At 40.1% G+C, this 15,731-nt stretch overlaps 1 protein-coding gene across 1 annotated transcript in view; it reads right to left on the reverse strand.

Moving 5' to 3' along the window:
* Window positions 1-15,731, reverse strand: part of LOC115133115 (cadherin-like and PC-esterase domain-containing protein 1) — a 76,959-nt gene that overhangs the window by 35,723 nt on the left and 25,505 nt on the right. Inside the window, exons 7-10 of the mRNA XM_029666021.2 lie at window positions 4,160-4,290; window positions 3,987-4,062; window positions 1,885-2,049; window positions 1,627-1,731 (exon numbers count right to left, since the gene is read on the reverse strand). Of these exons, the coding sequence (XP_029521881.2) occupies window positions 1,627-1,731; window positions 1,885-2,049; window positions 3,987-4,062; window positions 4,160-4,290 (477 nt within the window). The remainder of the gene's footprint in view (window positions 1-1,626; window positions 1,732-1,884; window positions 2,050-3,986; window positions 4,063-4,159; window positions 4,291-15,731) is intronic.

Raw genomic sequence — 15,731 nt, forward strand, 5'->3', positions numbered from 1 at the left:
ATTGATTACATTATGCTTCAGAATGAATCTGGTTATACTCTATACAGTGCATTTGTAAGTATTCAGACCCCTTCCCCTTATCCACATTTTGTTACGTTACAAGCTTATTCCAAAATGGATTACATTTTTTGTACCTCCTAAATCTATATAGAATACCCCATAATGACAAAGCGAAAACAAGTTTTTAGAAATGTTTGCAAATGTATTACACATAAAAAACAGAAACACCTTATAAACATAAGTATTCGGACCCTTTTCTATGAGACTCGAAATTGAGCTCAGGTGCATCCTGTTTCAATTGATCATCCTAGAGATGTTTCTACAACTTGATTGGAGTCCACCTGTGGTAAATTCTATTGATTGGACATGATTTGTAAAGGCACACACCTGTCTTTGTAAGGTCCCACAGTTGACAGTGCATGTCAGAGCAAAAAAAGAAAACCATGAGGTCGAAGGAATTGTCCGTAGAGCTACGAGACAGGATTGTGTCGAGGCACAGATCTGGGGAAGGGTACCAAAAATGTGCAGCATTGAAGGTCCCCAAGAACACAGTGGTCTCTATCATTCTTAAATAGAAGAATTTTGGAACCACCAAGACTCTTCCTAGAGCTGGCCACCCGGCCAAACTGAGCAATCAGGGGAGAAGGGACTTGGTCAGTGAGGTGACCAAGAACCCGATGGTCACTCTGACAGAACTCCAGAGTTCTTCTGTGGAGATGGGACAACCTTCCAGAAGGACAACCATCTCTGTAGCACTCCACCAATCAAGTCTTTATTGTAAAGTGGCCATACGGAAGCCACTCCTCAGTTAAACGCACATGACAGCCCACTTGTAGTTTGCTCAAAGGCACCTAGAGGATTCTCAGACCATGAGAAACAGGATTCTCTGATGTGATAAAACCAAGATTCAACTCTTTGGCCTGAATGTCAAGCGTTACATCTGGAGAAAACCAGGTATCGCTCATCACCTGGCCAATACAATCCCTACAATGAAGCATGGTGGTGGCAGCATCATGCTGTGGGGAAGTTTATCCGAGGCAGGAACTGCGAGACTAGTCAGGATCGAGGGAAAGATGAATGGATCAAGGTACAGAGAGAACCTTGATGAAAACCTGCTCCAGAGCGCTCAGGACCTCAGAATGGGGAGAAAGCAACGCAGGAGCGGCTTCGGGACAAGTTTCTGAATGTCCTTGAGGGGCCCAGCCAGAGTCCGGATTTGAACCCGATCGAACATCTCTGGAGAGACCTGAAAATAGCTGTGCAGTGACGCTCCCCATCCAACCTGACAGAGCTTGAGTGGATCTGCAGAGAAAAATGCAAGAAAATACCCAAATACAGGTGTGCCAAGCTTGTAGCATCATGCCCAATAAGACTCAAGGCTGTCATGCCAAAGGTGCTTCAACAAAGTACCGAGTAAGGGGTCTGAATACTTACGTAAATGTGATATTTCAGTTTTTATTTTTAATACATTTGCAAAAATCAAAAAACCTGTTTTTGCATTGTCATTATGGGGTATTGTGTGTAGATTGATTAGGCTGTAATGTAACAAAAATGTGGAAAAAGGCAAGGGGTCTGAATACTTTCCGAATGCACTTTAACAGAGAGTAATGTGGAATAGAGGTTTACCAGTTCAAATGGCCCTGGTGTCCTCAGCTGACGGAGGAACTGCAGGAGGAGGAGAGTCTGGTGTTCTGGTAGACAGAGACCGTATGTCCCCCCACAGCCACCATACTGACCAGAAACATACAAAACAAATTGTGAAGGTCAGTGGAATTATGATACCCATACAAATTTCCCTCTGAAATTGTCATGTTAAAAAGAGTCCATCGTCGTTGCCCTCATAGATTGAGTGATTTATTAAGTTAAAACACAGTTGTTTAGTACCCTCTGTCCATCGTCTGTCTCGGTGTGTGAAAGGCTCTTCCGTCTGGCCTGTCCACTGTGTGCTGGGAGCAGGAAGAGAAGAGCATCTTCCAGGATGAACTCTTTTGTGATCTGTCCGTCAAACCCTGGGTCCCTCAGCCCATCAAAGTGCAGGTCAGTCTCAGCCTTTCAGTCAGGGATTATGGGAAACATTTAGCAATGGCTTTGATTAAGGGACTGTACTGAGAGTAAGCACGTTCTGCCACCTAGTGGATATATGAGTTATCTTAATACCTTTGGAAACGTATGAATGGGTGCCAACACAATGCCCTGCTCCCTTCCCTCTACCCTGACTCACACTTAGAGGTCTGAGCGTATTGGAGAGGTGTAAACAATGAGGGGAATTCAAGGAAGGAATTGGTCACATTGAACCTAAATAGACATGTTGGTTTCCCTAAGATGAGTACATGGAACAGGCTATACAGCCTACAGAAGGAAACATCATCATGTTTATTAGTGGCTCGGTTTATAGGAATGGAACCAATGGATACCATGTTTGGAATCTGGAAAAAGGGGAAGGCATCTCTGGGTCAAACCAATTAAAATACTTCAAGGGAGGCCCTTTAAGTGTAATGGCTTTTATCACTGTGACTAGTTGTATCACTCAGCAGTGTACATGCGTGGGCATGTGCGTGTGTGAGTGCACATGTGTGTTTGTATGCAACCCACATGTATGCAGCACAACAGCTAAAATACTGACTCTCTCTTCTCTGCTCAACTCAGAAGTTACACTACATGACCAAACGTATGTGGACACCTGCTTGTCGAACGTCTCATTCCAAAATCATGGGCATTAATATCTAGTTGGTCCTCCCTTTGCTGCTATAACATCCTCCACTCTTCTGGGAAGGCTTTCCACTAGATGTTGGCACATTGCTTCCATTCAGCTACAAGAGGTCTAGTGAGGTCGGGCACTGATGTTGGGCGATTAGGTCTGGCTAGCAGTCTGCGTTCCAATTCATACCAAAGGTGTTCGATGGGGTTGAGATCAGGGCTCTGTGCAGGCCAGTCAAGTTCTTTCATACCGATCTCAACAAACCATTTCTGTATGGATATCGCATTGTGCACATTGTCTTGCTGAAACAAGAAAGGGCCTTCCCCAAACTGTTGCCACAAAGTTGGAATCCCAGAATCGTCTAGATTGTCATTGTATATTGTAGTATTAAGATTTCATGTCACTGGAACTAAGGGGCCTAGCCCGAACCATGAAAAACAGCCCCAGACCATTATTCCTCCTCCACCAAACTTTACAGTTGGCACTATGCATTGGGGCATGTAGCGTTCTCCTGCCATCCACCAAACTCAGATTAGTCTGTCGGACTGCCAGATGGTGAAGCATGATTCATCACTCCAGAGAACGCGTTTCCACTGCTCCAGAGTCCACTGGCGGCACGCTTTACACCACCCAGCCGACGCTTGGTATTCCGCATGGTAAACTTAGGCTTGTGTGCGGCTGCTCGGCCAGGTAAAAACAATTAATGAAGCTCCCAACGAACAGTTATTGTGCTGACGTTGCTTCCAGTGGCAGTTTGGAACTCAGTTGTGTTGCAAACGAGGGCAGACGTTTTTTACGCGCTATGCGCTTCATCACTCGGCAGTCCCGTTCTGTGAAGTTGTGTGGCCTACCACTTCGCGGCTGAGCCAGTGTTGCTCCTAGAAGTTTCCACTTCTACAATAACAGCGCATACAGTGGACCAGGGCAGCTCTAGCGGGGCAAAAATTTGACAAACTGAATTGTTGGAAAGGTGGCATCCTATGACGGTGCCACGTTGAAAGTCACTGAGCTCCTCAGTAAGGCCATTCAACTGCAAATGTTTGTCTATGGAGATTGCATGGCTGCATGCTCAATTTTATACACCTGTCAGCAACGGATGTGGCTGAAATAGCTAAATCCACTCATTTGAAGGGGTGTCCACATACCTTTGGATATATAGTGCATGTTGACATCTTTGAATGTTGCAATCTCACAGTCTTATGGCACCACCTAGTGAGTACTCTAAAACAGCATCAGTAGAGACCGGCTACAGTAGTAATGTGCCGATCAAGTAATAATCCCCTCTTACCTTCACTATGATAGGCAGAAGGGAACCACTGAACTGAAGAGTGAATGTCATCAGCTGGAAACACAGGAGACACCACCTACAGGAGAAACAGTCAAATAGAATAGTGACAAATCAGAACAATGTACAAAGATGAATAATTGAACAGTTGTGAGGTTGATCCGAGGGTGGCTAACCTGTGCCGAGAGCTAGGCTCCTCATTGGTCAATGCTGCCACCCTCAACACCTGACCTATGACCTCCTTCACATGGTCCAAGGCCTCATGGGATGCATCAGGACCCAGCTGCTGCAGAAGAAAGGGCTTGAGCTGAGAAGAGGAGAAAGCAAGAGTAAAAAAAAAAAAGAAAGACAGAAAGAGAGAGAAAATGGGATAGAGAAAGAGAGGGGGAGGATAAAGAGAGAACAGTTGTCAGTGTTAAAAAACAAAGTCTGAAGAAGTTCAAGTCTGTACCCAGCAGAGTTGGATAGAGTCAAATTTAATTATAACACCTCAGTATCAGTCAAATAAATAACTGATTCGCTCTCGTATGGAGAGATTCCATGTCATATTTAAAAGGAATTGATCACATGCTACGCACTGCTGCGGCAAAATAAACACTTGATACTCTGTTCCAACAGGTGGCAGTAATAGTCCACATTCGCTAATCCACAACCCCAGTTTTGATATGACAGATGAAAACTCCAACCACACTCTCAGTCCCATCAATATTACTTCTAATAGATCTAATCTAGTTAGATTACATTTAATCTGACAGAGACAGATTTCATTTGAGATAATCCCAATAAGGTGCCAGTGAGTGACGGTTGGACAGGGTTGGGAATCAGGCATTACTGTACTCAAATCCGAAGCATGTGGCGTGTTTGGCTAGTCCACAGCAACACATGCATGCGCATGGGTGATTTTGCAACTTCGTGCACTTTGGCCCGGCAAGCTTTCGGGAATTAAAATGTACTGAAACACAATTTTAACAGTATTATAATTGTCTTTGATTTGTTTAGAAATAATATCTGATAATGGCTGCGATTGTATTATTCGGGAATTGATATATTTTCGTCATTTTTCTCAGACAGCCATAAACAAATGTAATTTCCATCACATCATTAAACATCCATTTAGTTTGAAAATTAAATAACATATAAAAATAATTGTAACACATTTCTTATACATTTGTACATTAACTTTGCATATTATTTTAAGTGCTTTTTAAGGTTTTCCTAAAATTAATAATTCAACACAATGCCTGAATGTATAAACTTGCCTTTGTGACAGCTGAAAAGATTTATTTATCATAAAAAAAAGTGTCATTTCCACCCAACCTTTTTGTGAGATGATGATAACAACCATATGATTTCCCTGTCTAAAACAAATCCATCAATGTAAATTATACACAATATATTAATTTACCTCAAAATATGGGTGTGGTGGAAATGATATCTACGTAAAAAGAACAATTTATGAAAACAATATTTTATTGCAAACACTTTGAACAACAACCATGGTAGAACATTTAATTAATTTAAGAAAAAGTAAGATTCCTAAAGTGGGCGGCGCTCAAGGAAGTAGGCCAGTGTTTTTGAGAGATGAGCCCAGATTGCAGAGGGGTCATCCGCATAGAAGAGCTCAGTGAGCAAAGTGAAACGGTATCATTTGTGGTATGTCCAACACAGGTGTGAAGGGTCACCTGCATGTGAGAATCACCAAAGTGAACTGCCTGGATTTCACTGGTGTATTTACGCAGGTAGTTATCTCAGTGGTACAACTTTGGTTTTAGAAGTGGGGGGGGGGGGGGGGAATAATTATAATAATTTGTTTTATCCTGTCGGATGAACACTCCAAACAGCCTACCCGACCTCGGAGGTGTCTGCATGGTCCTAAAGCACACCGTTGCCTCATTTTGTATTACATTTAAATAAAACTGAAGGGGACAAAAATGCAATTTCAGAATGTGAGAGGGATATGCCCCCCCCTGTCCCCAGTCAAAGTTGCACCCCTATGTTCTCTGCAAAGTCAATATGCACGATGATCTCCTCTTTCCCCAGATTCTCTTTTAATCCTCTCAGTTTGGAGTATTGATGTCAAAAGTTGTACATGTGTTTCCCCAACTTCTCTTTCAATCCTTTGGAGAAGTCCTCCAGTAGAATATGCAGTGCGCCACATACCTTTTCTTATACTGTCAAATGTACAGTGACCTTCTCCATGTTTCCCTCTTCAGCTTTGTTTTTCCACTCAAACCACCGTGTCTGCTCACCAGCATCAAAGTCAGCATCAAAGTCAGATGTTTTAAGCACTGACTTTGACTCAGATGTTTTAAGCACTGTTTTAAGCACTTTTAAGCACTGTGTACATGCACTCTTTCTTCAGGTTCTCACAGCACAACGACTCAATAAGGTTCTCATTGTTGCTGCAGCTGATCACTTTGTGATGCTGTAGTTTGTCCGCCATGAACTGGAGGTTGGCGTGGGTTTTGCAGAGACATGTGTCCCTATCCCGGACTGTTGCCTCTGAACAAATCCAAATTCTCTGTTTGCAGCTTTGACCAGGCCATTCTTTCTCAGGATGTTGCCTCTGAGCATTTTTGAGGCCACTTGTTTGTCCTTGGTACTGTGCATTTTTTAAAATACTTTTGCTTTAACTCTGCAATGATGGCATTTTGAAACAATAAAATCCTTCTCAAGTTCTTCGGAGTTCCCTTCATTTTCTGTTTTTATCTTTGTCTTTAGGGAATCTTTATCCATTTTCTTCATCAGTGGATCATACCTGTTTTAGTATATCTCAGTTTTCCGTTATGCTTTATCAGGTTTGACATTTGTTTTTGAGTGACCTCTTCGAACCTTTTTCCTTTCAGCAAGTATTAGACTTCTCATTCCTGTTGCACATGATGAGGAAGGGGTATCAGGGCGTGCATCAGGGCAGGTAAGTTAGGGGCAAGTATGATGGCCTCACGTTCTGGCTAAAAGTCATCTGGCGACTAAGGTGTTGTGTTGCCTGATAGGTAGGTCTCCAGTGCACCTGTTCTCTTTAAAGTCTGTCTTCTATTCCGTTGGTTGCATTTCAATTGCCATCTCTTCCTTTGTAAACTCAGAGATAGATATCACTTCTCCCTTCTCTTTTTTCTTCCAGTATCTCTCCCTGTCTTTTTGCAGATGTTCCTGGTGTTGTATAGGATCATTTTTTATTTGGTTTCTATGTCTGTGACCTCTGTGCTGTTTTATGTGGCATCTTCTAAAAACAAAGAAAGATACTACTTAAGTTTTCCAATAGTGCACACCCTGGAGCATTTTCTAGACTAAAGCAATTTAAAACATGATTAAATAAGCCTAAAGTAAAAAGTAATAATATTATCATTTCCACCACTTCCTGTCATTTCCAACACAGGTAAGGTTGTGATGGAAATTACGCTTCTGCTGTTTTTGGAGAAAAATTTGACTGCTTAGCATGCTTTGTCCAGTATTATAACTAGCATATGGTTTACACTAAATACATCAAATATATTTGAAAAATCAAAATTCCACCACAAATTAAAGAAATTGTAGCCTGTTTGGAAATGACTGACAATAAAACATATTCTCTACACAAGCAATATTTACCTAGATTTTTCTTCAACTTCTGGACATCACATCTGGAACAACTGTCCTCTGCAGACATGTGATTCTGTGTCACAATACGTTTCCATGGTAACTAGATGAACATTCTCTTGACAAAACTTTATTAACCTATTTAATCCCATAGGTCACTAAAAAACGTTTTCAGTTATAAGGCTTTAAAAATGTTACTGAATGATATATCAATGCATTTCCAGCACATATTGAAATAATAAAGGGTCTCAATGAATGATGTGCAGTGTCACATGTTTAGTGTAAATTGTCACATGACCAGAGCTGTTTACTTCCTGGTTGCACCATGAGAAGAGGATGGCTGCATCAAAGCTCCCAAACAAAAGTTTAGTGAAGTATGTTAAAATAAAGTTAGGACAAAGTTTTTTGGTACACATCATCTTTAAGGTGTCTAGTATTGATATATGCATTTGCAATTACTCAACTTTGTTCAGTGTGGTCATAGAATGAGTAAACATGTTGACGGCAACAATAGTGACCGGCGGGATAACACAGTGCATCTAGGTATACACATAGATATACACATACATAGTTCTTGTTCTACCTAACTTTCTACTCTGTTCTTTCTTTTAGTTTCACTTTGAATCATGTACTGGATATGTTGGATCTAGGTGACTGCCCAGACAAGGCATGCAACATTACAGTTATCCCTCAAAATGAGAAAGATGCTGTCCTGAGGGATTGTGATAGCGATGGGTCAGATATGGACTATGGACAGGCCATTTGCCAGCCAGGCTGTTGAATGCATATGCTGAACCTATACAAACAGATCATGACAGGAACAACGTTATCAGTGATGATGACATACCCCTCACCCCCCCACCCCCCTCCATTGTTGGTAATGAAGAGCCAAGGGCCTCTACAAGCCATAGGGTTCAGCCAGAAGAGCCAGGGAAAAGCTGCAGGTGGTCAAAAATAAAGATTGAGCCTTCAAACGATCGAAGAGGCCTGCCACTGATGTGATTCCAAAACACATAGTATACAGCTCAAATATGCAAAAGTTTGGCACGAAACCACTGAGCCATGGAAGGAGATCTTTACTGGCTGCTACCGTTGAAGATCAGGCAAGATATGACAAAGCTTCTCACTGGCCAATCAACACGATGCACAGGTTCCAGAGAAGTCGTCATTGGGACAAACGTACTACCTATGCATGTGAGAAATGCAAAGCGCCACTGCACATTGAGTGCTTCATGATATACCATGGACAGTAGAAAAGGAGATAAGAGCGAATGAAAAAGGGCTGAAAAAGACATGAAAAGAAAAATAGAAAAGTCGATAAAGGGTGAGGAGAAGCAGTACAACGGACTCTAGGAAGAAAATAAAAGTTGACGAAAAAGACAATCAAAATGACTGAAATGTCTTTGGAAAAGAAGGTCAATTGATTCAAGACATCCTGTATGACAGTAGGTCTGACTGATCGTAGTTCAAAACAGTGATGCACAAACTAATCTTGCACTTGGTTCTGAAGCTTAACTCTATGATATATATATATAAAGCACTCATTGTCCAGTGGCGCTTTTTAAATATATGTATATTTTATATATATATATATATATATATATATATATATATATATATATATATACAGTGGGACAAAAAAGTATTTAGTCAGCCACCAATTGTGCAAGTTCTCCCACTTAAAAAGATGAGAGAGGCCTGTAATTTTCATCATAGATACACTTCAACTATGACAGACAAAATGAGAAGAGAAATTCAGAAAATCACATTGTAGGATTTTTAATGAATTTATTTGCAAATTATGGTGGAAAATAAGTATTTGGTCAATAACAAAAGTTTCTCAATACTTTGTTATATACCCTTTGTTGGCAATGGTCAAAAGTTTTCTGTAAGTCTTCAGAAGGTTTTCACACACTGTTGCTGGTATTTTGGCCCATTACTCCATGCAGATCCCCTCTAGAGCAGTGATGTTTTTGGGCTGTTGCTGGGCAACACAGACTTTCAACTCCCCCCAAAGATTTTCTATGGGGTTGAGATCTGGAGACTGGCTAGGCCACTCCAGGACCTTGAAATGCTTCTTACGAAGCCACTCCTTCGTTGCCCGGGCGGTGTGTTTGGAATCATTGTCATGCTGAAAGACCCAGCCATGTTTCATCTTCAATGCCCTTGCTGATGGAAGGAGGTTTTCACTCAAAATCTCACGATATATGGCCCCATTCATTCTTTCCTTTACACGGATCAGTCGCCCTGGTCCCTTTGCAGAAAAACCGTCCCAAAGCATGATGTTTCCACCCCCATGCTTCACAGTAGGTATGGTGTTCTTTGGATGCAACTCAGCATTCTTTGTCCTCCAAACACGACAAGTTGAGTTTTTACCAAAAAGTTATATTTTGGTTTCATCTGACCATATGACATTCTCCCAATCTTCTTCTGGATCATCCAAATGCTCTCTAGCAAACTTCAGACGTGCCTGGACATGTACTGGCTTAAGCAGGGGGACACGTCTGGCACTGCAGGATTTGAGTCCCTGGCGGCGTAGTGTGTTACTGATGGTAGGCTTTGTTACTTTGGTCCCAGCTCTTTGCAGGTCATTCACTAGGTCCCCCCGTGTGGTTCTGGGATTTTTGCTCACCGTTCTTGTGATCATTTTGACCCCACGGGGTGAGATCTTGCGTGGAGCCCCAGATCGAGGGAGATTATCAGTGGTCTTATATGTCTTCCATTTCTTAATAATTGCTCCCACAGTTGATTTCTTCAAACCAAGCTGCTTACCTATTGCAGATTCAGTCTTCCCAGCCTGGTGCAGGTCTACAATTTTGTTTCTGGTGTCCTTTGACAGCTCTTTGGTCTTGGCCATAGTGGAGTTTGGAGTGTGACTGTTTGAGGTTGTGGACAGGTGTCTTTTATACTGATAACAAGTTCAAACAGGTGCCATTAATACAGGTAACGAGTGGAGGACAGAGGAGCCTCTTAAAGAAGAAGTTACAGGTCTGTGAGAGCCAGAAATCTTGCTTGTTTGTAGGTGACCAAATACTTATTTTCCACCATAATTTGCAAATAAATTGATTAGAAATCCTACAATGTGATTTTCTGGATTTTTTTCCCTAATTTTGTCTGTCATAGTTGACGTGTATCTATGATGAAAATTACAGGCCTCTCTCATCTTTTTAAGTGGGAGAACTTGCACAATTGGTGGCTGACTAAATACTTTTTTGTCCCACTATATATATATATATATATATATATATATATATATATATATATATATATATATATATACACACAATTATATTTTGTTCAGTGTAGGTCTCTACTTGAATGCATATTCTACAGGCTACCTCTATCCTACATGTTACCTTTATGTTCAGTGGGAATGAATCACACGACTGCTATACAGTTGTTAGTGAATGTTGCACTAAAATGTCAATGACAATGTTACAATGAATATTGCACTGAAGTACAAGTTCAAATGTTACAATGAATTTACAATATTAATGTTTCAGTACATGTTGCACTAAAGTAACAATGTTGAAATACGTTGATGGTTGTTGTCTTGTTGTCTTTGCTCTCAGTATTCATATCGTGTTGTATAAGGGTTTTTGATGTGTAAAATAGTCACACTAGAATGTGATGGGACATTATAGTGGCAATGCTGGGGACAGCCAGTGACAGAGTTTTAAATGTGTTAATAACTGGGTTGGGATTTATAAGAACTTTGATAACTGCATATGAGAAATATGTTATTTCAGTATACATAACATTATCCCACCGGTCACAATTGTGACCGACCATAAAACACACTTTTTCACCTACTTTTCCATTAACATTTCAAAAAATGGATGATTGATTACCTCAAAGGGTTACTATTGACACTTGATTTGGATATTTTCATGTCTGGGAAAAATGTGGGATTAAATGGGTTAATGAGGAATTTTCCCTCAGTGGTGAAAATGACACCACTACCAAAGGACAGGTATATTTTGTGTAAATAACAATATAAAGGGCATACTCACAATAAATATTGAAATAGATTTTATTTAATTGACAGAATGTGTAATTATTCATGTTTTCTCAAAGGAAAACATTGTAGAAGCTCAAAAGCCTGGGTCAGGGACAAGGGCAAAACAGTGAAATTGAGGTATAAAATGCATCTGAAAAGTAGCTAAAATACTTGATAGAGGCATTGAAAAAATATATGGGGTGATTGGAGTGTGAACTTCACATATAAAGAATAAAAACTATATATTTTTTAAAATAAAATCCCCCAAATTGACCCTGAGGACATAGAAGTTCCCATAGTTGCAGAATTACCCGGATACACAAACAAACACACACTGAACACTATTAATAGGGCCTTTTAAAGGGGACTGGAAGTCTCCGGAGACAACAACATCATAATGGCAGTAGGATCAGGATGTTCAGAGCTCCAGATATTTGGCATGGTTTGGTCATCTGGTGACTCAGCTAGTGTGAGTTACAGAGACACGTAGGAGATGTCAACGAGAGGTTAACTAGTCAGAAGAGATATGAGATTGGATAAGAGTCGATAGTTGATTGGAATAACAGAGTGGAAAGTTGGGTTATTGGAAAGGAACACTGCGGTTTACTGTGTTTCTGCCAGGGAGAGACCGTTTTGGCAGTAGTTTTGTGTATGTGTGTTTGCACATGCTTCAATATTTTAGCATGTTTACGACTAAAGAAGCACAAAACAACACTAGGCCTGAATGTAACTTTAAGAAATAACTGTAGAAAATAAATAACAAAACATTATGTTCCCTTAAAGCTCTATATCCAATCTATCCATTATACTGCATGTGCAGTCGGAGTGTATCCACTTGGCCTGTTTGCAGCACAGTGTGAATTGAAAGCCCTAAGTTCATTTACGAGCAATATGCTAGGAACGCACTTAGCCAGCTACCACACAACCCTCCACTACACAGCTGTAACAGCCTAATCAACATCACATGGAGAAAATACGCAGGGCAAACATTCTGGAGAAACAAGAGTTTTCTAAGAGGCATAGCTCAAGATCTGTACTGTTTACTGTAGGTCCAGCTATATCAAGAACTCAGGGCTACATTCAATAAAATAGGTTATATATATATATATATATATACCCTATTTTATTGAATATGGCCCTACACAAACACTACCGTTCAAAAGTTTGGGGTCACTTACAAAATGCCCTTGTTTTTTAAAGAAAAGCAATTTTTTTACCATTAACATTAAATTGATTAGAAATACAGTGTAGACATTGTAAATTACCATTGTAGCAGGAAAAGGCAGATTTTTAATGGAATATCTACATAGGAGTGCATTAAATAGTACCTGCAAAACACCAGTCTCCGGAATGCTGGCCTTCTAGGTAGAGTTCCTCTAGGTAGAGTTCCTCTGTCTGTGTTCTTTTGCCCATCTTAATCTTTTTATTTTTATTGGCCAGCCTGAGATATGGCTTTTTCTTTGCAACTCTGCCTAGAAGGCGAGCATCCTGGAGTCGCCTCTTCACTGTTGACATTGAGATCAGTGTTTTGCCAGTACTATTTAATGAAGCTGCCAGTTGAGGACTTGTAAGGCGTCTGTTTCTCAAACTAGACACTAATGTACTTGTCCTCTTGCTCAGTTGTGCACCGGGGTCTCCCACTCCTCTTTCTATTCTGGTTAGAGCCAGTTTGCGCTGTTCTGTGAAGGGAGTAGCACACAGTGTTGTACGAGATCTACAGTTTCTCGCATGGAATAGCCTTAATTTCTCAGAATAAGAATAGATTGACGCGTTTCCGAAGAAGGTCTTTGTTTCGGGCCATTTTGAGCCTGTAATTGAACCCACAAATGCTTATGCTCCAGATACTCAATTAGTCTAAAGAACCAGTTTTATTGCTTCTTTAATCAGGACAGCAGCTTTCAGCTGTGCTAACAGAATTGCAAAAGGATTTTCTAATGATCAATTAGCTTTTTAAAATGGTAAACTTGGACGAGCTAACACAACGTGCCATTGGAACACAGGAGCGATGGTTGCTGATAAATGTAGGTATTCCATTTTTTTTAAATCAGCTGTTTCCAGCTACAATAGTCATTTACAAAATAAACAATGTCTACACTATATTTCTGATCAATTTTATGTTATTTTAATGGACAAAAAATTTGCTTTTCTTTCAAAAACAAGGACATTTCTAAGTGACCCCAAACTTTTGAACGGTAGTATATATATATATATATATATATATATATATACTACCGTATTGCCAGTAAAAAGTTTGGACACACCTACTCATTCAAAGGTTTTTCTTGATTTTTACTATTTTCTACATTGTAAAATAATAGTGAAGACATCAAAACTATGAAATAACACATATGGAATCATGTAGTAACCAAAAAAGTGTTAAACAAATCAAAATATATTTAATATTTTAGATTCTTCAAAAGTATCCACACTTTGCCTTGATGACTGCTTAGCACACTCTTGGCATTCTCTCAATCAGCTTCATGAGGAATGCTTTTCCAGCAGTCATGAAGGAGTTCCCACATATGCTGAGCACTTGTTGGCTGCTTTTCCTTTACTCTGCGTTCCAACTCATCCCAAACCATCTCAATTGGGTTGAAGTCAGGTGATTGTGGAGGCCTGGTCATCTGTGACAGCACTCCATCACTCTCCTTGGTCAAATAGCCCTTACACAGCCTGGAGGTGTGTTTTGGGTCATTGTCTTGTTGAAAAACAAATGATATTCACACTAAGGGCAAACCAAAACCAAATGGGATGGCGTATCGCTGCAGAATGCTGTGGTAGCCATGCTGGTTAAGTGTGTCTTGAATTCTAAAGAAATCACAGACAGTGTCACCAGCAAAGCACCTCCACACCATCACATCTCCTCCTCCATGCTTCATGGTGGGAACCACACATGCGGAGATCATCCGTTCACCTACTCTGCGTCTCACAAAGACATGGTGATTGGAACCAAAAATCTCACATTTGGACTCATCAGTTCAAAGGACATATTTCCACAGGTCTAATGTCCATTCCTCATGTTTCTTGGTCCAAGCAAGTCTCTTCTTCTTTAGTAGTGTTTTTTTTTTGCAGCAACTCGACCATGAAGGCCTGATTCACGCAGCCTCCTCTGAACAGTTGATGTTGAGATGTGTCTGTTACTTGAACTCTGTGAAGCATTTATTTGGGCTGCTATCTGAGGTGCAGTTAATTTCAATGAACTTACCCTCTGCAGCAGAGCCAGTTTCATCATAGCGCTTGATGGTTTTTGCGACTGCACTTGAAGAAACTTTCAAAGTTCTTGAAATTTTCCAGATTGACTGACATTCATGTCTTAAAGTAATGATGGACTGTTGTTTCTCTGCTTATTTGAGATGTTCATGCCATAATATGGACTTGGTCTTTTACCAAATAGGGTTATCTTCAGTATACCACCCCTACCTTGTCACAACACAACTGATTAGCTCAAACGCATTAAGAAGGGAAAAAAATCCATAAATAAACTTTTAACAAGGCACACCTGTTAATCGAAAAGCATTCCAGGTGACTACCTCATGAAGTTGGTTGAGAGAATGCCAAGAGTGTGCCAAGCTGTAATCAAGGTAAAATGTGGCTACTTTTGAAGAATCTAAAATATTAAATATATTTTGATTTGTTAACACTTTTTTGGTGTCTACGGTACATGATTCCATATGTGTTGTTTCATGGTTTTGATGTCTTCACTATTATTGTAGCAGTAAAAATAAAGAAAATCTCTGGAATGTGTAATTGTGTCCAAACTTTTGACTAGTACTAATATATATATATATATATATATATATATATATATATATATATATATACACACACACACACACACGTACACAGTTGAAGTCGGAAGTATACATACACTTAGGTTGGAGTCATTAAAGTTCACATTTCAACCACTTCACAAATGTCTTGTTGGCAAACTATAGTTTGTGCATGACGAGTCATTTTTTCAACAATTGTTTACAGACAGATAATTTCACTAAATCACAATTCCAAGGGGTCAGAAGTTTACATACACTAAGTTGACTATGCCTTTAAACAGCTTGGAAAATTACGTCATGTTTTAGAAGCTTCTGATAGGCTTATTGACATCCTTTGAGTCAATTGGAGGTGTACCTGTGGATGTATTTCAAGGCCTACCTTCAAACTCAGTGCCTCTTTGC

The sequence above is a fragment of the Oncorhynchus nerka genome, unplaced genomic scaffold, assembly GCF_034236695.1.
Source record: "Oncorhynchus nerka isolate Pitt River unplaced genomic scaffold, Oner_Uvic_2.0 unplaced_scaffold_21___fragment_6___debris, whole genome shotgun sequence".
NCBI classification, from domain to species: domain Eukaryota; kingdom Metazoa; phylum Chordata; class Actinopteri; order Salmoniformes; family Salmonidae; genus Oncorhynchus; species Oncorhynchus nerka.